Below are 24,116 nucleotides of genomic sequence, written 5' to 3'. Positions count from 1 at the left end.
AACCGTCCGCTGTGCTTAAAACAAGGAAAAAAGCGCAGAAGGAGAGGCTATGAACATTTCACACTTGAGGCTCAGCTCTGTCATATAGCCATAAACAGTTACATTACCTGCCTTTAAAGGGAATATTGTAGATATATATCACGTGTTGTGACTCAGCCCACCGCAAGGCGACTTTTGGACTCAGCCTCCTTTTAGTTTTCAAAGTTGAGATTTGGAGGGTTGGCAGTGCTTTTGGTTTTTGTTCGTCGCCGTTCAAGGCTGAAGGATTGGGAAGGAAAAAACAACCGACGAAAAAAACGTATAGAAAATACCCTTGTCAACCACGGCTCTCCGCCGCTCATCTCCTTTGTCCTTTGCCGCCCTTTTGATCTCTTTACATTTGCGTTGGAGGCGGTCATCGCGGGCGTAAACCCTAGAGTTGTCGAAAACACCGAAACCGATTCCGTTTTTTACTATCCGGGCATTAGACGCTTGTTTGCCCAAGTAGCCGTTTTAGCCTACACGCGATCGTAGCTATTTAGGAATACTTTATCTATAGTTTGCCCCTGTGGACAAGAAAAAGCTTGAACCCCGTCTGCATTGTCAAACATGGCCCGAACGTCTGCTACCCTCGCGTTTGCCTTATCTATCCTTTCTGCCGTCAGTCAAGTTAGGGCAGAGTCCAAGGTATGAAGCAACGAGTGCATTGCATTCGATGACAAATCGCCGTGGTTGACTGGTCTTGCTTAATAGGAATACTCGTCCAACGAATGTATTGCCATCCATGAAACGAGCGCCTGTGCCCCATTTGGACAAGGTTACTATATCAATGGTACTGAACTTGGCTTGGTCTACGGTTTGAGCGGCCCGATTCCCGATGCGAAATACTGGGATCGATTGGTCCGCGACGTAACGTCAGGCGGAGAGCATCAGGCCCAAATGTGGAGGAACTGGGCTCAATGTACTGGATACTCTGGCGAACCCATTCAATACTATCGCACATACACTTGCATGACGGATATATTCATGTTCTCTGCTGGATGCAACAAAGACTACAAGCCACCTTCTACCCCCATTTGCGAAAAAACGTGCGATGCGTACGGGTCCGCTGTGTCCGAGTTGATCCGTGATTCATCCGTGTGTCCCACTTCGTTTGGTCACTATGGACAAGCGGTATACCAGGAAGTGTCGGACAGACGGTCATTTGCTTTGACCGGTGCGGAATCTTGCAAGCATATTGTACAGTCGTGGAGTGGAGCATCTGGATACAAGCAAGATTCCTGCATTTGGGGAGTTGAGGAAGATCATAAATCATGCGGTTAGTTGAATAAAATCATGAGGATGGGTGTGCGATTACTTATAATGCGCCTTTTTACAGGTTTTGGTGGTGACTCAAAAACCGCTGACTTGTACTGTAAAGACTATCCACAAGATGGTTGCTGTCAGCGACGAGGAAGCTACAAGAACGATCAAAAAACCGCTGCTGCTGCACCCGTTGAGAACCAAGCTGTCAAAGGCGCCAAACCTGCAGAACTTGCATCCCAAGGTGCGACAGGTGGGGAACCCGTCACCGCCACAGGAGATGAAAATAGTAGCTTTGTGGAGCGGAACAAGGTGCCCATCATTGCGGGATCGGTCGGAGCTGCCATGATTATTGTCGGTGGTGTCGCTGTTGGAGTTGTGCGAGCCAGAAAGCGAGGCAGCACCGAGGGTAGACGCAACCGAATCCAACCTGGCGGTGGTGCCGTTCCTTTTATTGCTCCTGCGTCCAATATGACTGAGGCTGGGTCCCACGTTACGCCCTTGAAGGCTAAATACAAGGTTGTTTATGATTACACTCCTCAATTAATTGATGAGTTGGAGCTGGTCAAAGGCGATATGGTGGAGGTGTGGGCTTCCTACGATGATGGTACGTTCTTTTTTTCCTCATGTTTGATTTCGTTTTTTTTTTTTTAATTGACTGTTGTTTTTGATGTTAGGCTGGGGTAAGGGGTCTAACATGCGTACTGGAAATAAAGGAACGTTCCCAATGGCATGTATCGAAATGATTCGTGAATAGGGATGTTGCGTAGTTGTCCACCCAAATGTACTCGTGTGTAGTTTGTGTGTATAGTTTTATTTTTTTTCTCTCGTCTTCTTCTTTTTGCATTGACCGGATTATTTACGGAGCTTTGCAAATATACAGCCTTGTCGCCCCCCTAAAAAAAGATTCTTGGCCCCCTTCGTTGTCTTTGTTTAGACCCCATGGGTCTAGGTTGGGGCCAGGTTGGGCATTCCCCACTAACGCGTTCATTCAGTTGAGGTGATTATGTGATGATATTGTTCCAAAGTGTCCTGATATATATCGCTCCGCCCATTTCACAAAGGATATTGATAAAAACGGGTCCTTCTTAAAATAACTTTTTTTTTTCTCTCGTCAATGACAGTACCATGGCAAATAAGTCTAGCTTATCGCTCCCGCTTGAATCCAAGCCTTCCCACGCTGTGGAGCAATCGGGTTTTCTTGATAAAAAAAACTTGTTTTGAACGATATATAAGCAAAAGGGCCGGAGCCGATAGAGTATATAAGCGATATATACTCTTTTTCTAGAGTATTTCCCCCAGAAAAAACAAGAAGCCATTACCCCATACCTCGGCCCAAAAAAGAGCGAAATTATTATTACATATTGTAAAAAATATGTTACCACAACTTGTTCTCCCAGACCGAAAACCCGTTCCAACACCCTCCAAATCCGTTCCGTTGTCGATTCCTCGGTTGGCTGTTACGACTACAGGAGGATTAACGCAAGCAAAGCAGTGGGTCCAAAATGCTCAAGCGTGGTCTTTGGGGTCCGAAGAGACCAGCCAAGACGAAAAGAATCAAGAGCCGATAATAACAACAACGAGTTCGACACCGAGACGGTATCGACAACGATCCGTAAGTGACGGACAAGAAGTAACGCGAGTCAAAACCTCATTATGGTCCATCGAAACCAACGGAACAACCCCAACAACGACACATGGTCCAAAACAAGATACATTGAGTGTAACCTCTGACAAACCTCGTCGAGCATCATTGGCATTCGGAGAGGGGGAGAGTATCGGCAGACGAGTCCAACAAAGGCAGCGTACTCGGTCTCAATCCCCATTTGATGTAAATAAGGAACTACGCATGGAAACGAGTAGTACGACGATTACGAGGGGGTCGCAGTCGCCTTTGGATAGTACCGGGTCATTAGGTTCAAGATTTTTTGATCCGTTGAAACGGATTCGAAAGGGGTCGATAGTGTCGTCGTCAACCACCGCCGAAGAAGACGAAGAAGAACAAGAGCAGGAATTATCAAGTAATGGGTCCTTATTAACGGATAATGGATCCCCACGTACATCCATCCAAAGACGCCGAATGTCAACATCAGATGAATCCAAATTGTGTCCGACACCACCAGATTCATCTCCACGAACAGATCCACGACGGAGGAGGGCGTCCTTGTCATCGGGGGATTCAACCGAGTTTAGACGGATCATGAAAAATCGGGGAATGGGGAATTTGGATGTTGATCAAGTACTTCAAGGGAAATTTGACGCCAAGCCTGAACTACTACTAAGTAAACTCCAACAAGCCATGACGCCCAAACAACTCAATGTTAAAACATTGGATGGTGAAGGAACGGATCAATTGACGCCTATAAAGGATTCCGCAAGTTTTGGTCCCGTTCGACGAAATCGGCGCATGTCTATTACGCATTTTGAGGAAAAGGATATAAAAGCCGTTACGAATGCCAATAGTTTACCAACGACACGCCAAACCGCTGCGCAGCGATGGTCATTCGCCATTACATCCGTCAAAAAACTCTTGTTATCCACATTACTTTTTCGGAGGAACAATACCGATTCGGAAACGACTAGTGCGTCGAATATGCTTGCAGCAATTACACAGACCGAAGGTGTACTAGCCGGATGTCGATTAGAACGACTACTAGAAACCCCGTCATTACAACGAAGTCAAACCCAAGAACGCGCATTGGATATCGTGTTATGCCACATGAATGGTTACGCAAGGTTTCCACCAGGAGTAAGAAAACGGCTAAGTAGAGCCATAACACTCGTTTCCGTCCCACCTCACAAACTCGTGATAAAATCCGCGTATCAACCTCTTTTTGTTTATTTCTTGTTATCGGGGATATGCATCGCAACGAACGAATCCGGTACGACAACATATAAACCCGGTGACTTGTTTGGTGAGTTTCCTATTACGGCGCCTCAGTGTGTGCGGACGTGTACGGTTGAGACCGTCACGGCGTGTACATTGGTCAGTGTACCCCGTGATGACTATATCCGGGCATTGACAGAGGAAGGAGGGGAAGAGGAAGAGAGTATGGAGGGGTTCGTGAGGTCTTGTAAGGGGTTTGAAGGGGCGGCAGAGGACGTCGTGAATAGAGTTGCGGGGACGGGGAATGTGGTGAGGTATGAAGCGGGGAGTGTGGTCGTTCCGCCAGATGAGAGGAAGATGGTGTGTTTTTTAGTGAGGGGGCGATGTAGGGCCATGAGAGTCGTTCCATTTGTAGAATGGTCTGCAGCAGTCGATGGACATGTCTCCTTGGACATTTCTGCTGCAAATCATAAAACGACTACTACTACTACCATGACTGGACAACGACGAGGACAAGGTACTTTATCGGCCTTCCGACGCAATTCAGCAACAGTCGTGTCACCGTATATCCCCGGTTCAGCCCCCCTAGATCATAAAGAAACACTTGTTCACGAAACCCTCGTGTTGGGTGACTTGGAACCTAAATCTTATTTCCCCCCTCTCCGGCTCTTACGCTCCGAAGCAACCGATATGAGAATCCAACATGTCTCCGCAACCAAAATCGAGCTTCTTCGAACGGCCGTGGTGGGGCAATATGATCCGTCTCATTCGGAAAGTATGGCTGAAACGGCTTCACAGGCGTTTGAGAGGGAAACGTTTGCCGCTGGATTTGGAATCACTGTTACGGCTCTTACACCTGTTGAAGTACTCTGTTTTCCAAAGGTTGTGTTTTTGCAAATTGTGGATGTTGCTACCCTCAAGAGTCTAGTAGATCCCATCAATGAAGGTGTATTGGGTATCCCTGTACACGAATTGCAAGTCAAGTACCTAGAAACATTGGCATGGGATGAACACCGAAAGAGCATCGTAGCAGAATACTCTAGTGAGAAACGTTAAAAAACAGTCGAATAGGTTTTGCGGTAGCACATATCTAGTACAAGAGTACAGTTTTAGCATCTATCATGTATTGTTCAGTTTCCTGCATCTATCATGTATTGTTCAGTTTCATGTACAGTATCATAAAAAACCTCCTCAATCATTCAGGGTTTAGGTGTTATAGTTTACTCTCAAGCATTCATGTAAAAATCCAATCCATATTTGGGTTGGGTTCATAACTTGCAAAAAATTACGTAGAAAGAGTATGGTAGCAGAATACACACAAAGTGAGAAAACACTAAAATGACTTTAGATATGATTTCGGCGTATCTTCCCCCCCATGGCATAGATCTAAATTCAAGAGCAAGTTCAAGGTATTGTCCAGTTTCATGTCCACTATCCAAAAAAATAAACAAATCAAAAAGCCAATTATTCGGGGGTTAGCTTTTATAGTTTGCCCTCAAGCCTTCTTGTCAATCCAATCTATGAAGGCGTATGTGGGTATTAGGTTCACGACTTGCAATAAGCACGTAAAAAGAATATCGTAGCGCAACACCCAAACTGACAAACACTAAATGATGCAAAAAAGGGCTTTTACCGTATCATGTATCAAGTATAAGAGCAGGTCAAGCCCTATCATATCCAGTTCATGTACACACAAATAAAAACAAATGATTGAGCAATAACGTTTATGGTGATTCAAGTAAATCTTTGAAGTACTCTTATTTATTTATTTTAGTGTACACCAACGGCAAAACCGTAGAATCCCTTTATAAGCACTCTTGATGCATTCCAGTAAATAGTCAAGCTGCAAAAGTTTATCTTTGGCGTGCCCTACACATGAGTTTATATCTTGTTGTTTGTCGGGGTATATACAACCAAGAGCATAGGTTTGTGTATATTTTTTCTTTGTGATGAACTTGTTATCAACTTAACAATACATGAATCATACGTTCAACGAAATATAGCGAAAAAAGCAGGCAAACCCCACTGTGCTCTCCATGCATAAAAAACAAAACGGCCACTTTGTCGGTCCGATATGATAAAAGCTAGTCTTTTGTCAATGTTGCACGCCCGAGCATTCTAATACACCATAAAAAAGGGCAGTACAAAAAGGTATTTCTTCTACGTTCTACCCAACCGACCAACCAAATAAAAAAAAAAGACGCCCCCACTCAAAAAAGAGTAGAGGAGAACCCCACAAACTCCTCTAAGAAAAAAAAAGACAACTATTTACAAGTCTTGCTTAATTCCGCGCCGCCCAAAACTCTGGTAATACACTCGGCAACTCTTTCACACACTGTATCTGAAAATCTCCATGCATAGACTCGGGATCATCTGTTACATGCACCGTCGTCCACCCCAATTGCTATAAAAAATAAACAAACCCAAAAGAATTACATTCAACACTAAAGTCAAGAGGAAAAAAAAGGGCCTTACCTTTGCCATATCGATATTAGCTGCGGAGTCGTCAACAAGATAACATTGCGATGGATCAGATATGTCCGCGTCGCGCATGGCTTGGGCGTAGTAACGGGGATCGGGTTTGCATGCAAAGTCTGGAAGACTGTAGTCGCTGCAATGCAGTCAAAGCGGTGTGTCAGAGTGCAACAGATGAAGGGAAAAAGACGCGAGATGGGGGAAAACATACCAAAAAGTAATCCCGGCAAACTGATCTCGTATACCCAAAAGTTCCAAAACCCGCATCGCATGCTAAAGAACCCAACATACCCATATTAAACTCAACACACCAACCACACACCCTTCAACGCCATAACCAAAAACACACAACACTCACAACTTGATACGCATTCGTAAACGCCCATTTCTTGACCCCACTCATCCCCTCCAACATACCACGCAACTCTTGATCATATTTCAAATACTTTTCCAATGGGATACTCTGATCAACGACCTTATCTATGCAATGTTAAACTAGAGGGCCGAGTGTTGCGCAACGATTGTACGCACCATAGGCTATTGGGTCGACATCTAAAAGAGTTACAAAGTCCTTTAGTAAGAGGGGTTACAAAGAAGAAAAAGGGAAAGTAGGCGTACTGTGGTGCTTTACGAGTCCACGAACGGCAAGACCGTATTCAGTGTAATATTTATGATGAAGACGGGATGCTTGTTGTTTGGGCGTGTCAAAGAAATGTTTGAGGGACATGAACTATCCAAGGAATGATACCTTCTGCATCTGGTAATCCCAACGTTTGGAAATACGCATGGATACTATAAAAAACCAAAAACATTGAGAATGCCAAACGGGCATTTCCCCAACACACTGACAAAACACGCACCGTTTTCCCATCTCGCGATATATCCCCACACTCTTTGCATATAGACAATTGTCAATGTCAAAGAAAAACACGCGGGATGCGGACGCTGTGGGTGTCATGCGTGCAGATGAGCGGAGAAGGGATCTAGTAAAGTGCATGTGTAGGTGAAATGACAAACACGTTTTTGGAATGGAACTGGCAAATAGGTGGACCAGTTTCTTTAGATCTGCAAGCGCACTACACACACTACGTTTTGCACTGGAACCAGCTGCTAAGCACGTGTCCCATTTCCATGTTGAAATCTCTTCATGTCCCCCATTGGGGGTTTTTCGCCAATACGACCAATAACGTGACAGCTTTTAAGTATTTATTACGATCGAGAACGAAAACAGGTTCCATCGTATGTTCATGTATGCCTGCAAGAATAGCACATATTACTCATATCATAAAAAAGTCAACCTTACACTTTTCGATTACGTTATGCCTCCAAACTCCTCTTGGCTTCAACATACTCAACTTGCGGCTCAGGAAAAGTCCCCTCCCTCCTTCCACCACTCAAAAATTCAAACCTCCGTCTCCACCTCTGTGGCAGTACGCTCGCAAAACTCTGGGCAACAGCCGGCTTGAACCACGCGACAAACGGGGGAATGCACAATAGGATCAAAACTGGTAATTCAGGGGCGACGCCCAGACCGTACAAGTGGACATCATCTGCAATTCCGGATGTACCGTAGATAAAGTAGTACGAGAGGGAGGTGCGCAGGGTTAGAAAGAAGGTCACGACGAGGAGGTAGGTGGCTTGGCGGGTGGGATTTCTGACAAGGCGGACAGCAATGTTGAGAAGGAGAGTGACGACGGTGACGAGGACGAGGGATGTTCCCAAGGTTCTATAAAAGAAAAGGGTAAGCAAATCAAGGTTCAAACAAAGGAATCTTTAGAGCATTTTGAAGCGTACCGTAATTTTTTGCTCTTGTCCAACTGATTCAACACCTTTTGACCTTCCTCTGCCGTCTGTGGATTGAAATTGACGGTCGCTACGGTAATGCCTCCCCAAATCACTAGTACTGCCCCACCGAGGATGCCAAGATGGAGGCACCGAAAGAAGCGGGCGTAACGAGATGTTTTAGGATTGGACGTTGTTGGATCCATCCTAAGATGCACCAGGTGAGGAGCAATGAAAGATTAGAACAATACGAGAGGGCATGCTCTGGATGATGAGCGACAGCTCGCAAAATGCCAGTATTCCCATCCACTCCTCGCTAAGCGATGCCATAATTCTCCATTTGCGAGAGAATCGTGTCTCGTTAGCGCTCACAAGATCATGAAATCCCGATTTTCCGTTTTTCTCGCTAGCGCTGCCCCATTCCATTCGTCGATAAGCCCTCCCCATTCCATTCCTCCAGAGCCCTCCTGATGGCATTCGCCCGGAATGCCCTACTCACCACGTGATGATCAATCCGAGGACACAATTTATCAGAAAAAAGTAGCCAGCAGTGTAAAACACTCCATCGATAATAAGCAGAACCAATGTCTCATCCCTCTCTTGCTGGGTGTCTTGTGGACGAGCGTGGATGACAATCCTAAACACAAATGCGGTAATACGCACTTACTCCTTGTCAAAAAACAATAAACCCCAATAATAAAAAAACAAGACAAAATACTCACAGAGAAGATACCAAGAGACCCAGAGTAATCCCCATATGCGAGTCTTGTACAGAGTATAGATATTCAAGGGAAAAAAGACGAAAGCATAGGCAATAGTAAAGACAATGGCTGCTGCGAGAGAAACATCAAAGATGCCGGGAGTAGACGATAATCCAGCCATATTCCAATGGGGAGAACGAGAGAGAGAGAGAGAGAGAGGAAAGAATAATAGAATCAATAGAGTAAAAGTAAAGAAGCGGCAATGTTCCATATGCACAGTGACTATAATGAAAAGCACAGTCATGGAAATAAAGGATATAAGCACGTGAATGAGAATGGAAGGGAGAGAGAAAGAAAAAGGAATTTTACTATAAAGAGAGAAAAAGAAAAAGGAATTTTAACTATAAAGAGAGAGAAAGCTTGTGAGAGAGAGAGAGAAAGAGAGAGAGAGAGAGAGAGAAATCCCTCCTTGTGTGTGACAAGTAGAGTTTCAAGAGGTGTGTGTGTGAGTGAATTGATTGTTTGTGAGAGAGAGAGAGAGAGAAGAATGTGATTATGGTTTCCTTTTCTCTCTCTCTCTCTTTAAATTCCTTTTTATTCCCATATATCACACATTGTCTCTTTTATCGCATTTTATTCTTTACTTTATACATGTTCATTTCTTACTATTCACACATTTCACATACACACTATTCAAGGGAGATGGGCTCGTGCACGGGCACGACGTCTAATGGGGAGTTGGCTAGGCATGTCTGTACTCTGTGGAAAGAGTGTCATTAATGTTTCTGGAATGGCTGTTTGTTTTACGGTTGCTGTAGGTCCCTTGTCTTTGCCATTGATCACTACGGGCAATTCTGTCGGCAATGGTAATTTGTCATTGCGCGCTCGGGTTGTGCATGGATTTCTGGCTTCAGGGACACGGGTTGGAAGTTTGATGGGTCCCCTCGTAGCAGGTCCACTCGTGGGAAGAGGAAACTCGATCGGTCCGCTCGTAGGAGGGCCATAGGTCGGAAAGTTGACGGGCAAGCTACCAACGGTAGTAGGTCCATTTTCGCCAGGAACACTAGGATCGGGCAATATCTGCCCTTGGCTCATACCCGCCACTTTTTCATTTTAGTTTTTTTTTTTTTACAGTTTCTCTTTTAATAAAGAATTCACAAAAGATGTAACGTACATTGAATGGCCATCATCCCAACCGTAATGAATTTCATCATCATTCTTGCGAGTTTCTCTCTTTTAGGTTTTTCGTTTCTTTGCCTTGGACGATCGCTCGATTTTCTTAATGTATCTCGACTTGTGTTTTATCTCTAGCTGTCCTGCTTGTATTCTACTGTGAATGTCAAAGGACTGTTTCGTCTTTTATAGACTTGCACGAATACACGTACGCCGCAAGGCCGATCTGCGTTTTTTTTTTTTTGTTCTTTTCAAGATATGAATCAGGGCACCTTTTGATCGGATAGTTGATAGGCAACAAGAATCAGTCAACTTATATGGGTTCAAAGACGAACAATTTGAATAATCACCAACCTATAATCCCTCGTAAACCTGTGTGTTGCGTCCCCAACTACTTTTATTTTCTGCAGTGATTTTAGGACCCCAAAAACCCTCTGCATTACCGTACTGGTTTTTTTAAAAAAGAAAACTTTTTGCTTCCGAGTTTGCGGAATGGACGGTGAAATACAAAAAGGACTAGGCACACACATAGTTTGTTGTTGGTACTTGAGTGTTCATACGGTCCCCCCGTTCGTAATATCCACATTTTAAAAGAACATGCTGTATCCTTTTTCTTTATGACATGCCAACTCTTGACTAAAAGTTTATGGGTCTCACTTTATTTCTCTGATGCTCCCGACTGCAAACATGCATCAAGGATTCCAATGAAAACGAACGAATCTACGAGTATATCTTTGTGCATGTGGACTATGGAGGAGAGTAACATCCACACATCAGCGCGTCATTTTTGGTGTGCAAGGAACAACCAACAATTGACATCCTATAATGCTCACCAGTATGTATTCTTTTTGCGACGGGGTCCCCATTATGTCTCCATATCACAAACAAAACATAGGGTCGATGGTATGAACCCCAAATAATGGCCTTGTATGTGGTATATGTGGTGTGTTGGGACTTTTGGTGCTGCCCATTTGCTTTCCGGTCTTTGCACCTATTTCGTTGGTGCATATAGGCCCAAATTCAACGTCAAAAGACTTTTTTGGTTTGGTTGCTAGAGAATATTGGTTAGGGTATGCACTTTTACTTTGCGCGGCATGACGATCAATTGATATGACTGTACCGTTCTAGGATTTCATATTAAATGACCAACAAGGCAAGGTATTTAGACAGGACACTGCAAGAGACATGATCGAATTAACACCAACTGTTTTCCTTCTAAAGGTGTTGAAATATTCGCTCCCGAATGGTCCCAAATTCCTCCCATACATCCAAACCCCGAGTAATTCCGACATGCGCTCACAAGTTTACGATATCCGTAACGAAATTGGAATTGGTATGGGGCTCTTTTCCCTATCCTTTCATGAATCCCAAACCTTTACACTAGACTGGAAAAAATACATTTCAAGACAACTCAACGTTCGTATGGCAATACATGAAAAAGTTCTAGTAAACGCGATTGGCAAAAAGGCTTGATGATGACCATAGAATCCATGTCTCGAGAACTAGTCTACATGACTGCCAAGTCAATTCGTCCAAGACAGGATGCACAGACTTACAATACCCATACTCACTTGGTAATTCTTCAAAGGATCGGTGATCATTTACTCAAAAGCTAGTGGTCGCAAAATCGGAATGTAAACAAACCAGCAACAACGAGTCCCAATCATCAATTTTTGCCAAAAAAAAAAAAAAAAGCTTTCCGACAAGTATCCATATTTCCCTTTTTAACTTTTCTTGTTCTTACCCTCGTAGTTTCGGTATACTTTATTGTCATATCATCATGTATACATAAAGTAAGTTTTTATCCTCTTGGGCCTGGGGAGTTGTTTATTTGCATCTATCAAGTCTCTTAATGGAGACATGCAAACTTAGAAAATTTAAAAACTCTCTCTTGGCAGTAAGTTTAAGGAACTGAAAAAATCCTTATTTGCAAAGGCAAAACCCCGTTATTGAAAGAAAAAGAAACCAAGGACCTCGCAACACGCTTAAACCGGGGACAAACTAATGTCGTTGATCAAGTACGTTAAACTCGATGGTATTTACGACTTCTACCAATACTCTTTTGTATTTCAATTCAATTGTAACGACCGAAAACAAAAAACGGACACGCTAGACTAAAGCACTGGTTTTACAAAGAAAAGATACCAGTATCGTATATAAATACTTTTTTATCCACTTGAAAAGAAGATCCTCTAAGCTCATAAAACGAAATACCAAAGAAACAACAATATATAGAAAAAAAAACCAAGACGAAACAAGCAATGGGGAAACACACACAATTCTGAAGGACTGTCTGCATCTTTTATTACGGGTGTCCTGGAGCTAATCCGTTCATTGATTTCATTGCCCGTCTTTGCGACCAGTGAACATTAGTGTATTTACAAATGTTATCATCATAGCCCTTTCAACCCTTTTTGGATATTCTAACAATTACCTTGGCGGAACTCTAATCCTGTGATCGCTTATGTTTGGCATAATCAATTGAGTGCAAAACGATGGGTACGACACATCAATGAATGGACATCCTTCCAAAGAACATGCAACATTGCCTACTCAAAAGTTTGTAGTCTCACCAAAAAAAAAACCAATATATATATCAGTGAAACGGGCAAAAAAGGATATCGAAAAACCTATCGTACCTATCGGACCTATCGGACCTGGACAAGCGGGAAGGCGATGCAATATAGCACCAGGGTCACAAGTAGTTATTCATCCCAGGAAAGGTTGAATATAGTCTTGTCGACGCAATAAAGATCCAAAGGTTTATTAACCGATATCCTCCCCGACATGCGGGTACCGCCCGAATACACACATTTACGATTGACAGGCAGGAGAAAAACCTCCACATACGTCCGGCAAAAAAGAGATCCCCAAAATGGTTCCTCTCACTTGCAACAAGACATAAGCGAGTCTCGGACAAGTACCACCATATCTGGCACTCTCTGGAAAGGATGTTGAAAAGGTACACCTACAAACCTGGCCAGTATGCGTCGATGAACAAAGTATCTATTCCAGCAAGGTCCTTCCACGAGTCCCATAGCTTCCACTCCACACATAAAAGACACAGCATGTTTGCTCTTCATCAAAAGAACGCCGCATCCTCAACGACACCATGTCTTGAGCCAGACTGGATCGCATTCGCATTCAACCCAACATCCCTCAAAAAGAAAAAGGTTTTACAAAAAACACAACAGTTTGCTCCACGCATAATTGATTGCATTGCAGAAGACTTTTCTAAACTCCCCCCGGCCGGAACCAAGAGACACACCTCACCATGTGTGAGTTGTTGGCCGCCGCTCCTCCATCGCGACAGTTTAGTCCTTTGCAACCAACAAGAAAGGAAAGCAAATATAGAAAAAGACGAATAAAGAGATTGGGGGGGCGAGATATGTTTGGCTTTTTATAAACCCCAAGAGACTGGAACACTACGGAATTTCTCCATGGAAAAAGTAAACCATATGTATACGTTCATTTCAACCTTTGCATTAAATCCATTGTAAACCAATAAAAACCTTCCATCGTATTTGCCCTGCCTGGTTCCCCCTTGCAAAAGCGATAATGTAACCGCGCATCCATAGTATGAAATCATTTGTTTATCTTGCATTTTCCCACGGTTTCGGACAAGGTATGCGGACGGAACGAGTGGTTTTTATTGGAATCAACTTTTTTTGTATGTATATGCGACACTATGTTTTTTTTTCATTGTATGGGAATGGGAACTCTCTCGAGGCCGAAATCCCTAGATACGATACCTTCGAATGGGGGATCCTTGTAGCTCAATGCGTGTTATAACCCGTACTGAACTATGAGCTTATTTTCTAAAATCTCGCATGAGAGGTTTCGCGAATACTGAATCATCAGAGCAAATCCGCTACAATGGATGAGCAATCAGAGAAAACGAGTGCGTACCCGGTCATCACCGTTTAGAAACACGTAGTATAAGAGTACAAAATCTCTTGTTTCATCGTAGGAGATGTCCATTGTTATCACAATCGTTAAAAGATACAGGACCAGATTGATGTCCGACATAGTAGAAGTAGAAAGCGGTGGATCAAGAGTGGGTTCTCAAACTCTTTCATATCAATGTTGCACTCTTCCACGCAACCCCAATATCTTACCATTCAGGGACTCTTGCATACTCTTGCCAACCACAAGATGCCTCCCCTGTGATGATGCGACGCACAAAATGGTTTCGTTACAATTGAAACACCCAAGGAACAGAAACAATAAAACAAAGAAAACAGAGTGTTGATAATCAGTTTTGATGGGATGGATGATTTCGGTAAAGTCACATTATTTAAGCAATAACAAAAGGAAAGTTATCAAATATATTTGTTTTTTGATTCACTTGGCGATCCCCACCTATATCAAATACACACTTGTGTTGTGTAGAACCATTTTTTTTTTTGGCATAGTGTGTCTTGCAATCTTTTGGTTTGGTGGGTTGTGATGGGCAATCATGAGTGTATCAGATACTGCAGTATACCAGAAAACATCTCATGCCAAGGCAAAAACTCATTTTATCTTCCTCTCTCCTCAGATACATACACTGTCACCTACTTGGCGATACTTTAAACGGCTGGACATGCCGCATCTTGTCTCCCTTTGTTTATACAAAAGCTAATGTGCTCCAAGTATTCAAAAATGATTTTTTGGTCTTGAGCAAGTCTGAGCTTGTTTTGTGATGAGTTTGAGTAGAACCGTCTCCGTGGAACGAAAAACACACAAAGTTGCAAAGTAAGGTGTGAGTAATCCAAGTTTCGGGTAAACTACTTTTTTATTTCTCTCTACCAAAGCGATGATGCTCTACAAACACTAACCATATTCAAACCATAAGGTAAAACGGACCGATTCCGATCATTTAGGTCCATGCCATGATTATACCACATCACTCAAACGCAAACTATGTGGCGTTCAACAAAACACCAGGAACTAAAACTGAACAGAACGCTGCATTGTTTTTTGAAACTTTTTCCATTCGTTACTCACCACTTCAAGTACCTGTGAACCTGAACGGGGCTCACTTTCTCTCTATCCGATGAAATGTTCCTAGATGATGCCAATGAGAAAGTGCAAAGTCATACTTTTTCAATGGTTGCTAAAACACGCGAAATAAACACTGGAACGCCCCAAAGCAAGCAAAACACCCAAAATTACTTTAGTCACCAAAGGAAGAGAGTAGCATGGCTCTCATCGAACAAAAAGGTTCATCCAAAATCAGTCCTATTGTGCGGATTTCCCAGCCGCAACCAACAAGGTATCAGGGACTCAACACTCTTGGGTAAGGTTTCCTTCCCCCTTTTTCATACGACATGGATCACATTAGATGCACGATAGATACACTAAAAGCACCACAATACGTTTTTCTGCATTAAATCAATGCTTTTCATGGACTGATATTTGGCCTCTTTGGTTCTTAACGGTTTTGAATATCTCATCGGAAAAAGTTCCTTTGTGATTTTTTTTTTTTTTGGTAAAACTCGCATGTTTTCCTCGTGTCCCCCATTTCCATCAGATGGTCCTAATCTTTCTCTCGTAGCTCTGACAAAAACGGGCATAGATTCGCTATTTTTTAAAAAAAGTGTAGAGTGCTACCCAGCGCCAGCTAACGTGTTCAAACACACTAGGAAAGGGCGACACAAGTTGAGGATTTCAGTGGAAACCGGGTTTGTTTTCGTCGTGATGCTCCCATTCCATGCAAAATGCCCGTTTTTTCTCTAGAGTTTTTACCCACGTTTTTCAAACTGTAATGACAGTAATAGTACCCTCTCAACAGCATAATTGGTTCATCTGTCGTTAACAAACACGCCATATCTTGTACATTGTTTAAAACCAAAATCTTGAGAAGCTCGAAAAAGCTAGGACGTGAGTCAAGAGTGTCCAAAGAACAAAAACCTTTCTTTTGCTCTATACAAAAAATTGTGACCATTGGGCTATTACGTTCCCTTGAGAGTCAGAGCTTTCAAAGATTCATCATTGCAGCTCGACACGACATCGGCGAACCCACGCAAAACATCGCATCACAAAATGATTGTCCGATCTAAAACTTGAATTGGAACGTGTATGAGTGCAAGGGTTGCATCCAGATCTTCGTCAATCCCTCAATCGCAAGGCGAAAATACTAAATCCTAATACAGGGGAACATGCCTGCCCAACTCACATACTCCTCATCCCAATAGTTGACGCTAGGCATTGTGCGCGCTATGCATTATAACATCAAACATTAAACACGATTCCCTGGGTTAGGTATCATAAGGAGTTCCCCAACTCTAATATCCCCAATGCCCCATTCCACTCTACACTTCGTATCTGGCAGGTATAGTTTAAAAACTCGCCGCATTCACAGAAAATCCCCGACGTTTTCCCTGCATTAGGAATCCAACACATCCTAATCAAAAGTCTCCAACACGAATGTCACCAATCCTCGTTGTATCGGACATAGTTAGAGAGTGGCTTGACATTCAGTGCATTTTGGATGCATTGGAACATAGACCCGAGTCCTGGTGTGATGGCGAAGGTATCCGGCTTGCGTAGACTTTTGAATGGGCGATGGCGCAGTACGTTTGGAAAATGTTTCGTATGGATAGGATGAGACCAAAGGTCGAATGCTCAATACTTGCACTTTTGTAACGAACCTGCATCTTGAATGTTTTATACTCTCCGTGAACTGGACCCCGGCGCCAAGATGGTCGTTTTCCGGGAGGATATCTTTATCCACACTTGACGGCCAGTAGTTGGCATATACGCACTACGATGCATGTCTGTTACGCTTTTAAGCCCTAACTTCTCTGATACCGGTCTCGGTAGGAATAAGGCAAGGGACCTGACCTATTGGCAGCAAAACGTTTTTCCTCAAACAATGTTGCCGAGGAGTACTGTAAAACCTTATTCAGAGTGATGGTAATGTGGAAAACATAAAAGGCGGGAGGGTATGCTTGCTCTTCACTTTCGATATCCTCAACTCAACATATTTCTCAGAGTATCACTCTACTGCAACCAACATCAAGCCTTAAGTACAGAAAAGTAGCCATGAACGCCTTCTATAAATTCCTTGCTATGCTCCTGGTTGCCTCTACCTGTACGTAATACAGTTCAAACACCGGAAAAAAACAAAAAACAAAAAACATGTTCATTAACACCACTTGCGCAGTTTTGACCATGGTATTGGCCCACGAAGGCGCACACGATGCAGCAGGAAACCCCGTCCCCGAGGGCGACCCCAGAGCCGTGCCAGCCGCCGTCGCAACAGCCGCAGTATCCGGTGTTAATCCCGCACCGAATCCCCCACCAGGTAAGTTAACTTTCCTAGTAGTATACCCCTGCCAATGCCCGCAACTCAACTTTGATACCTTCCCCTGTGAATCCTGTAGTCCTCGCGACGAGTGTTCCAGCTCCTCCCAAGGCTCCGGTGGCAGCTCCTGCTCCTGCTCCCGCAGCTGGGCCCCACCCACACTAAAGCTCTCGAATGAAAATCGTTCCTACGAGAAACAAAAAAAGAGTTTGTACAGATGTATATATTGGCATGATCGCCAGCATTTTTGTGGAATTTGTACATAGAAAAATAGTAAAAAATAGCCCTACGCACTTGCTGCGTTGGACACCAAATATGCGCTAGTGCACTGTTTCTTTTTTTTTGAATCCTATCACTACCAGTGCTTTCCCCATTGACCACATTATGTCTCATCGTGCTACAAAGTGAGATATGGGCAAAAGAGATGAACCGTCACTACAATGTTGTAAAGTTTTTTTGCGAGAGGTTTTTACATGAGACTAGCGTTTTGTATCGCTGCTTCTGAGGTACTTTTACATGACACTCTGAAAGAGATGCATTTTGATGATCACCCAGTCACCAACTAAAAGTTTTGTAGAAATCAGTTGGCAAATTGAGCCACAGCCAAGAACCCAACCTGTATCGACTCTTGATTGGTTTTGTGGTATGCACCCATTCACACGGCAACCGGCCCATGTACAATGCAGATACTCTACTTGGGGTCAATGCTTTTAATGAAACCTTACGGGAACCCTGACCACCGTGTCCCTATCTCACCAGGTGTAATCTTCAAAACATATGTTGCTGTCATAAAACTAGGCGCTTGCGACACAACCAGCGGTGTGCCCGCCCGGAAATAGCAGCGTCTCAAACGTTGCGTCCTTTGAGGCCAACCTGGCAGCCAACTGGACATCACATGCTAGACGACCACTCGTACTCGACCAATGGGCACCGGCACACTGCAACTGACATTGCAACCTCGTAGTTAATGTGACTGAGAAGATATGGACAGTGACTGCATGCAGTTAATTGAGTCAATGCATCACAACCTACATAATGGGGCACGCAGGGATTAACGGTGTTAGGAGTGATCTATTAGTTCAAGTTCTTGATGGACTATACTTGCTTAAAATAACTGTTTGAAATCTGCGATCTGCCTGTGACTGTAGTCATTGCATTAATCAAGTACTGCCCACCGCTGGGTCCGTCGAACACTCATGAGATCGCTGTACTTTCTCATCGAAGCATTCATTGGAATATCTCAGTATCGTGATGGGTCGCATCGATTGTTCTATATGCTAAGCCCTAGCTGTGAACAATATCCTCCAAAAGCAAAGCGGTGAAAAGGATGGGCGAGTTCCATTCACTTCGACTTGCGCATAATTGTATGCTGCGAAATAAGCTACTTTTCTGGTTGGACATGCTTCCTTCCAACGTTTTTTTGCTTTGGGGGGAGGACTTTTGGCTGGTCGTCCGAAACCTTCGCGTTTTTGATTGGTGATTTGCATCCCTGGTCCTTTTCATGCCTAACGTGGCGCATGCCAGGGCTTCGTAATCAATCGATCAGTTATAAAAAACCCAACTCTGGTGCAGGGACTTCCTTGACACTCTGGGCCGACTTTTTGACAGCACGACACAAATACTCTACCGTCATGACCACCGCCAATGCAATCTTGTTAATCGTCTGTCCAGATGTGGCGGGGATCGTCGCGTCTCTATCGTCGTTTGTTTTGCAACATGATGGGAACCTCGTCGATGTGGACTTTCATACGGATAGGGAGCAGAAGCTGTTTTTGGGGAGGTTGGAGGTACGGAGCTTGGGTGTCTTCAATACGAAAAAGAATAACGGAAAGGAAAAAAAGATACTGAAACGAGTCACATGTAGTGGAGTCTAGCATCGTTTGCATTAAACCGTCAAGACCTTCAATCCGCCCTTGCAACACTCTGCGATCCCTACAATGGCCGCTGGCAGCTCCATTTTTCAGACACACCCCAACGCATTGCCCTGTTTGTATCCAAGCAAGACCATTGTCTTTTAGACCTGTTGCATAGGACTACGTTTAAGGATATACCGAATGCTGAAATCGTTGTTGTGATTTCCAACCATCATGGGCTGCAAGCAAAAGTCCAGGCACATGGTAAGCGGACTAGAATTTTTTTTTAATGTAAGAAGACGTTCACGTACAAAGGTCAAATTTCAGGAATTCCATTCCATGTCTTGACCATCACAAAGGAGAACAAAGCCCAAATCGAAGCCGACCAACTGGCCCTCCTGAAAGAATACAATGTCGATCTCCTCGTGCTTGCAAAATACATGCAAATCCTTTCACCCACCTTCCTCTCAACATTCCCCAACACCATCAACATCCACCATTCCTTCCTCCCCGCTTTTGTTGGTGCAAAACCGTACCACCAGGCCCATGCGCGGGGCGTCAAAATCATTGGGGCAACGGCACACTTTGCAACGGTGGAATTGGATGCGGGTCCGATTATTGAGCAGGAGGTTGTCAGAGTTTCTCATAGGGATTCTGTGGATGATTTGGTGAGAAAAGGTAAAGATGTTGAGCGGACTGTGCTGGGAAGGGCGGTGAGGTTACATTTACTTCGGAGGGTGCTGACGTATGGAAACAAGACGGTGGTGTTTGCGTAGAAGGGATAATAGTGATCTTGGACAAAATATACGAAAATAGTTCATCTCATCATTGGATTTACAGTCATATGACGCTCCACACCCAGAAGTTTGTAGTGTGTGACACTGAACTGATACCCCAAAAGAGCTCAATACATGGGGATTTGCATACAAGGTGTTGTAGGTTGGCGACGCTAACCCTAACCCTAACCGTACGCTCGCTACGCCAAGAGCTTACATCTCGGTGTACAAAGTGTCGGCAGATCTGGCAAACACGAATGTGAAGAAGGTTGACATGCATTCGAGAAGATCCCCATTGTGGACGTCTATAGCTTGGCCGACATTTGTTGGGAACCCTTACCCTAACCCTAGCTCTCGCGATGTTTTGGCACTTACGACCCAACACAGTTTATGAGGACCTGTATCCGAGTTTGCAAGTCAAGTATTCTCTTCCTGCGGGTCCTTCTTGCTCGTCCTTTCTTATGAGGGAACAAAGTCCCTCGGTAGCAGATGGATCATCTATGGACACAAGCCCTTATGGAAAATTTTTGAAAAATACATAACAAGGCTCGTGAGGTGGCATGGTACCATTCCTAAAGCCAATAAGCAGCACGGCAGTCGCATTGCGTAGCGAATGTCGCACCTTTGTCCTTTTCTTCATATGCTTGAAAATACGGTGAGATACCGTCTCATTCGAGAGTTTATGTTGTTCACCACCTTGTGAGGTGATGTTGACTTTCGGCTGTAATGAATGATGCTGCTCCCCAGCGAACGGATCACCATCCACATGAGACCTTTTACAAGCACTAGCTAGCCCCCATCTATAGAGGCCTCCCCATATCTAGATTCTCTATGCTAGTTAGTTTCGCCAGTATGGTTCTAGCAATACTTTTATACATTTGACGCACTTGTGCTATAATGCATACAATAAAAAGCATCATAAACACTAGCCCTAGCCTTAGCCCTAGCGCTTGCCTGATGATGACTGGATGTGAGGGTTCCGCTAATAACAGCCCTCGAAACCATCCACGGATGTTTGAACCGGTTCAAGGGCAACATTTGCGATACTCGAAATACGGCGCTTTCTCGAGTTCTTGGCAGTTCACCAAGAAAGTCGCCATGGACGACGTTTTGCAACGCATCTTGAGCCAGCCGTCGGGACAGAGCAGCGAGCAGCTGTCTCTTGTTTTGCGTATCTTGGAAGAGAGTCGAAGACTTAAGGAAGAGGAACGAAAAGACAGAGAATTGCAATTGCAAATACTGCAAGTTATGACTGGAGATGGTCGGGGCCAAGGTAAACAGTATTGTCGTTGTCGACTACCTTGCAATTCCGGCTGACCAGTGATCAAGCTCAAGTAGAGTCCGCCAGACCGATGAATGACTTGGTTGCGCTGCCTGCAGAGGTAGAAACATTACATGACCTTGAATGCTCTTCCATGCACACTTCGGAGGACTCTATGGCGTTTAGCGACCTCTTTACTTCACCAATGTCAGAGTTTGTTGATATCAACCATGAACCGCCGCTAAACCTTCTAGACCCCAAAAACTTGGATGATAGCGGTACTCTGGATTGGGCGGCGCAGGTAACGGCTGTAAGACCAATCAACTCTTGCCATTTTGGATCTCTGCAACAGAGCGCTCATTTATTTGCTGCGCTTTCCAGTTTGAAGCCGACTTTTTAAACGACATACATGTGAATAAACCTAGAACAGATTCTCTTGACTCGTTAGATACCAGAGACTTGACTCGCAAGGTGTCAAATATCTCGTTGAATCCGGATTGTCCGTTATCCCCCAAAGCATGTATCTCGCCACTCCACAGCAACATCCAATTAATCCAAACACCACCGGAATATATGTGGATAAATCAGCAATGCGAAGTAACGGATGTGCAACGTCATCTTCGCGATGGACCCAATTCGTCCCTTCCACATGTCCGCACATCTTGCTTGACATCGTATCCTCGCTTACCAGGTGAATCGATCATCACACCAACAGCCCCTCCATATCCGTACCCTTTCCTTGTCGACGAACCCTCGGCATCCAGCCGAAGCCGCTCATTTCGAAGAGGCTCATCCTCATCCTGTAAAGCTCCACGAGTTGAATCAGACAGCGGCGGTGATGTGGAGAGTCCACAATGCTCCACCCCTGCAGATGTATTTCGACATGCCGCATGGCGTGCCTCGACGAGGAAGCGGACTGTGGAGGACAAATGTGTTTGTGTGGATTGTCGCAAGCAAGTTGGAGTGTTGTTCTTGAGAGGGACACAGCCGAGCTTTGAAGTACCTTATGTAGTGGACGTCCGATGCGGAAATTGCAAAGAAATAAACCCCGTTGATAGATCGGGTGCAGACGCGTCGTCAAACTCTATTTCTGGTGCATCAGGGAGGAAACGACTTCGGGCAATCCCAACGGTCGAATGCGATGTGTGCAAACGACGCATCGGTAGCGGAGGGGTCAGAGTAGGTTTTACCGATGAGGTCGGAAGTGAGGCTGGAGTAGAGGACTGGGAAGAGCCTTCGTTCAATGTTGAGCTTGTCTGTACTCCCTGCGGAACAAAATATCTCTTTTGCAGGTGAGCTAATGACATCCTGTGCTACCATACTCTCTGAGTTAGTAACCCCAAGCTCATATTTCAGCGAATGCGGCGGCGGAGGAAGACATCGAACCGGGAAATGGCGCCCACGTGAACTGTTTATACCTGGCAGAAGAACGTGTTCCCTACCACACATACGTATTGGGGATGCAGCAGTGCAGTATCGTGTACTGGAAGTTGCTACTGAATTGACAGATGAAGCTCTCCAAGGGGTGCAAGATGTATTTTTCGATTGTCTCATCTCTCTGTACGCTATCCCAAGCGTGATCGAGTCGCGTCCTGGTGGGTACAAAGACGTTCGAAAAGAGGTTGAGAGCATGTGGTCCCAAACGGTTCTGGACGCCTTGACAAAGGACGAGCATTACGCGCCCAAGGGAACCAGGCGAAAATATCTCACTGTAGCATGGGTGGACAAACGACATCGAAATAAGGGCAAATTTAAACAAGGCGGAAAGGAGGACGTACCATGGCTAGCCCGATTGGCATTAGAAGGAACCGTATCGCCCGGTTCATTCCCGAATGTCCCTCCTACGACATCTACCTCAGCAAACGGCGCAAGTCCTTCCCCTCTCCACACGAATAGTGTTTACGTTGCATTTTCCATTACCGAATGGAACATCCCTCTGAAAATCCTTTACACCCTCCAAATCTCTCCTCGCTCCGTTTTCCTTCCTACCACGACATCATATGGCGAACTCCTCCGTCGTGGCGTCGAACGCGTACAAGCGGATGCCAGACGGGATAACGTATCCCCACCAGAGCATCTGTGGTGCTGGGCCAAAGCCGACCACGCGCGTTTGACAGCCATTCCGGAGCGATTGGGGTTTGTGAAAAAAGATGCCTACATTGATAATGTCAATGCTTTTGCGGGTAATGAAGATCAAAGGCTAAAGGAGGAATGGTTTGACGGAAGTGGATTGGTTGGGAACATGAAAGATGTTGTGAGCGGGGAGGGGGTGACAATTTACTTGATGAGTGTGAAAGAGTTTGGTAAAGTGGCTGGAAGAAGGGGACGGTAAAACGGTCGACGTTTATGCTGCTATTCTTTATTCATTCATAGATAGCTTCTGTCGTAGTTTCACATGTTAGATTTATCGGACCCGGTAAAGCTAGTTTTGGTGTAATTAAGAATATGTCGTCTCATGATACGGGAGGGCTGTCAATGTACATAGTGTCGTGGTAACAATGAATATGCCATTATTGCAACCAATGTTGGATGCGATCTGGCAGCAGAATGAAGTGCATTTCTGCAGCCAATCGATAGATTATAGTTAGCTTGGTGTTACTGGAGATTCTTGTCGCCTTTCCTGTCAAATGCCGAACGCCATCTTGGTTCGAAATGATATGGCGAAAATCCGCCAATTTTGTAACCGTGAGCCGATT

The 24,116-nt window shown here is 44.5% G+C and overlaps 7 protein-coding genes across 8 annotated transcripts; 4 read left to right on the top strand and 3 right to left on the bottom strand.

Moving 5' to 3' along the window:
• Positions 1-203: 203 nt before the first annotated feature.
• Positions 204-2,178, top strand: SPPG_08626 (uncharacterized protein). The gene is made up of 4 exons (XM_016756771.1): positions 204-666; positions 733-1,297; positions 1,358-1,888; positions 1,959-2,178. Exons 1-4 carry the CDS (start codon positions 589-591, stop codon positions 2,036-2,038), a joined length of 1,254 nt encoding a protein of 417 aa, XP_016604071.1. The 5' UTR covers positions 204-588; the 3' UTR covers positions 2,039-2,178.
• A 478-nt stretch (positions 2,179-2,656) lies between these two features.
• On the top strand, positions 2,657-5,306 carry SPPG_08625 (uncharacterized protein; the record flags this gene model as incomplete). The annotated part of the gene is made up of 1 exon (XM_016756770.1): positions 2,657-5,306. The coding sequence occupies one exon, from the start codon at positions 2,657-2,659 to the stop codon at positions 5,162-5,164; it is 2,508 nt and encodes an 835-aa protein (XP_016604070.1). The 3' UTR covers positions 5,165-5,306.
• A 1,083-nt stretch (positions 5,307-6,389) lies between these two features.
• SPPG_08624 (pyrimidine 5'-nucleotidase) lies at positions 6,390-7,541 on the bottom strand (the record flags this gene model as incomplete). Its single annotated transcript, XM_016756769.1, has 8 exons — positions 6,390-6,512; positions 6,584-6,719; positions 6,795-6,856; positions 6,942-7,063; positions 7,115-7,135; positions 7,202-7,270; positions 7,332-7,375; positions 7,444-7,541. The coding sequence occupies 8 exons, from the start codon at positions 7,539-7,541 to the stop codon at positions 6,390-6,392; spliced, it is 675 nt and encodes a 224-aa protein (XP_016604069.1).
• Positions 7,542-7,900: 359 nt separating this feature from the next.
• On the bottom strand, positions 7,901-9,122 carry SPPG_09563 (uncharacterized protein; the record flags this gene model as incomplete). The annotated part of the gene is made up of 4 exons (XM_016757739.1): positions 7,901-8,309; positions 8,378-8,572; positions 8,865-9,002; positions 9,088-9,122. 4 exons carry the CDS (start codon positions 9,120-9,122, stop codon positions 7,901-7,903), a joined length of 777 nt encoding a protein of 258 aa, XP_016604068.1.
• Positions 9,123-9,686: 564 nt separating this feature from the next.
• Positions 9,687-10,376, bottom strand: SPPG_08621 (uncharacterized protein). The gene is made up of 2 exons (XM_016756768.1): positions 10,241-10,376; positions 9,687-10,169 (listed from the first exon to the last, which is right to left on the bottom strand). Exons 1-2 carry the CDS (start codon positions 10,281-10,283, stop codon positions 9,760-9,762), a joined length of 453 nt encoding a protein of 150 aa, XP_016604067.1. The 5' UTR covers positions 10,284-10,376; the 3' UTR covers positions 9,687-9,759.
• An 8,785-nt stretch (positions 10,377-19,161) lies between these two features.
• On the top strand, positions 19,162-20,228 carry SPPG_08620 (the record flags this gene model as incomplete). 2 transcript variants are annotated; one of them, XM_016756766.1, is made up of 3 exons in its annotated part: positions 19,162-19,317; positions 19,395-19,647; positions 19,711-20,228. In XM_016756766.1, 3 exons carry the CDS (start codon positions 19,162-19,164, stop codon positions 20,157-20,159), a joined length of 858 nt encoding a protein of 285 aa, XP_016604065.1. In that variant the 3' UTR covers positions 20,160-20,228. The 2 variants fall into 2 exon arrangements, with proteins under 2 accessions (XP_016604065.1, XP_016604066.1); XM_016756767.1 differs by having other exon boundaries at positions 19,699-20,228.
• A 1,016-nt stretch (positions 20,229-21,244) lies between these two features.
• Positions 21,245-23,943, top strand: SPPG_08619 (uncharacterized protein). The gene is made up of 4 exons (XM_016756765.1): positions 21,245-21,432; positions 21,489-21,721; positions 21,802-22,712; positions 22,777-23,943. Exons 1-4 carry the CDS (start codon positions 21,258-21,260, stop codon positions 23,750-23,752), a joined length of 2,295 nt encoding a protein of 764 aa, XP_016604064.1. The 5' UTR covers positions 21,245-21,257; the 3' UTR covers positions 23,753-23,943.
• The last annotated feature ends 173 nt before the right edge of the window (positions 23,944-24,116 follow it).

The sequence above is a fragment of the Spizellomyces punctatus genome (genome assembly GCF_000182565.1).
Source record: "Spizellomyces punctatus DAOM BR117 chromosome Unknown supercont1.23, whole genome shotgun sequence".
Lineage (NCBI taxonomy): Eukaryota > Fungi > Chytridiomycota > Chytridiomycetes > Spizellomycetales > Spizellomycetaceae > Spizellomyces > Spizellomyces punctatus.
This window is presented reverse-complemented; position numbering and strand designations above follow the sequence as displayed.

Bases quoted from the DNA above. Each gene is read 5' to 3' on its own strand.
- SPPG_08619 (XM_016756765.1), top strand. From the start codon at position 21,258: ATGGACGACGTTTTGCAACGCATCTTGAGCCAGCCGTCGGGACAGAGC. The intron at 21,722-21,801 runs GTAACGGCTGTA...TGCGCTTTCCAG, and splicing joins CTCTGGATTGGGCGGCGCAG to TTTGAAGCCGACTTTTTAAA. The intron at 22,713-22,776 runs GTGAGCTAATGA...CTCATATTTCAG, and splicing joins ACAAAATATCTCTTTTGCAG to CGAATGCGGCGGCGGAGGAA.
- SPPG_08626 (XM_016756771.1), top strand. From the start codon at position 589: ATGGCCCGAACGTCTGCTACCCTCGCGTTTGCCTTATCTATCCTTTCT. The intron at 667-732 runs GTATGAAGCAAC...CTTGCTTAATAG, and splicing joins AAGTTAGGGCAGAGTCCAAG to GAATACTCGTCCAACGAATG. The intron at 1,889-1,958 runs GTACGTTCTTTT...TTTTGATGTTAG, and splicing joins GTGGGCTTCCTACGATGATG to GCTGGGGTAAGGGGTCTAAC.
- SPPG_08621 (XM_016756768.1), bottom strand. From the start codon at position 10,283: ATGATGATGAAATTCATTACGGTTGGGATGATGGCCATTCAAT. The intron at 10,170-10,240 runs GTACGTTACATC...AAAATGAAAAAG, and splicing joins TGGGATGATGGCCATTCAAT to TGGCGGGTATGAGCCAAGGG.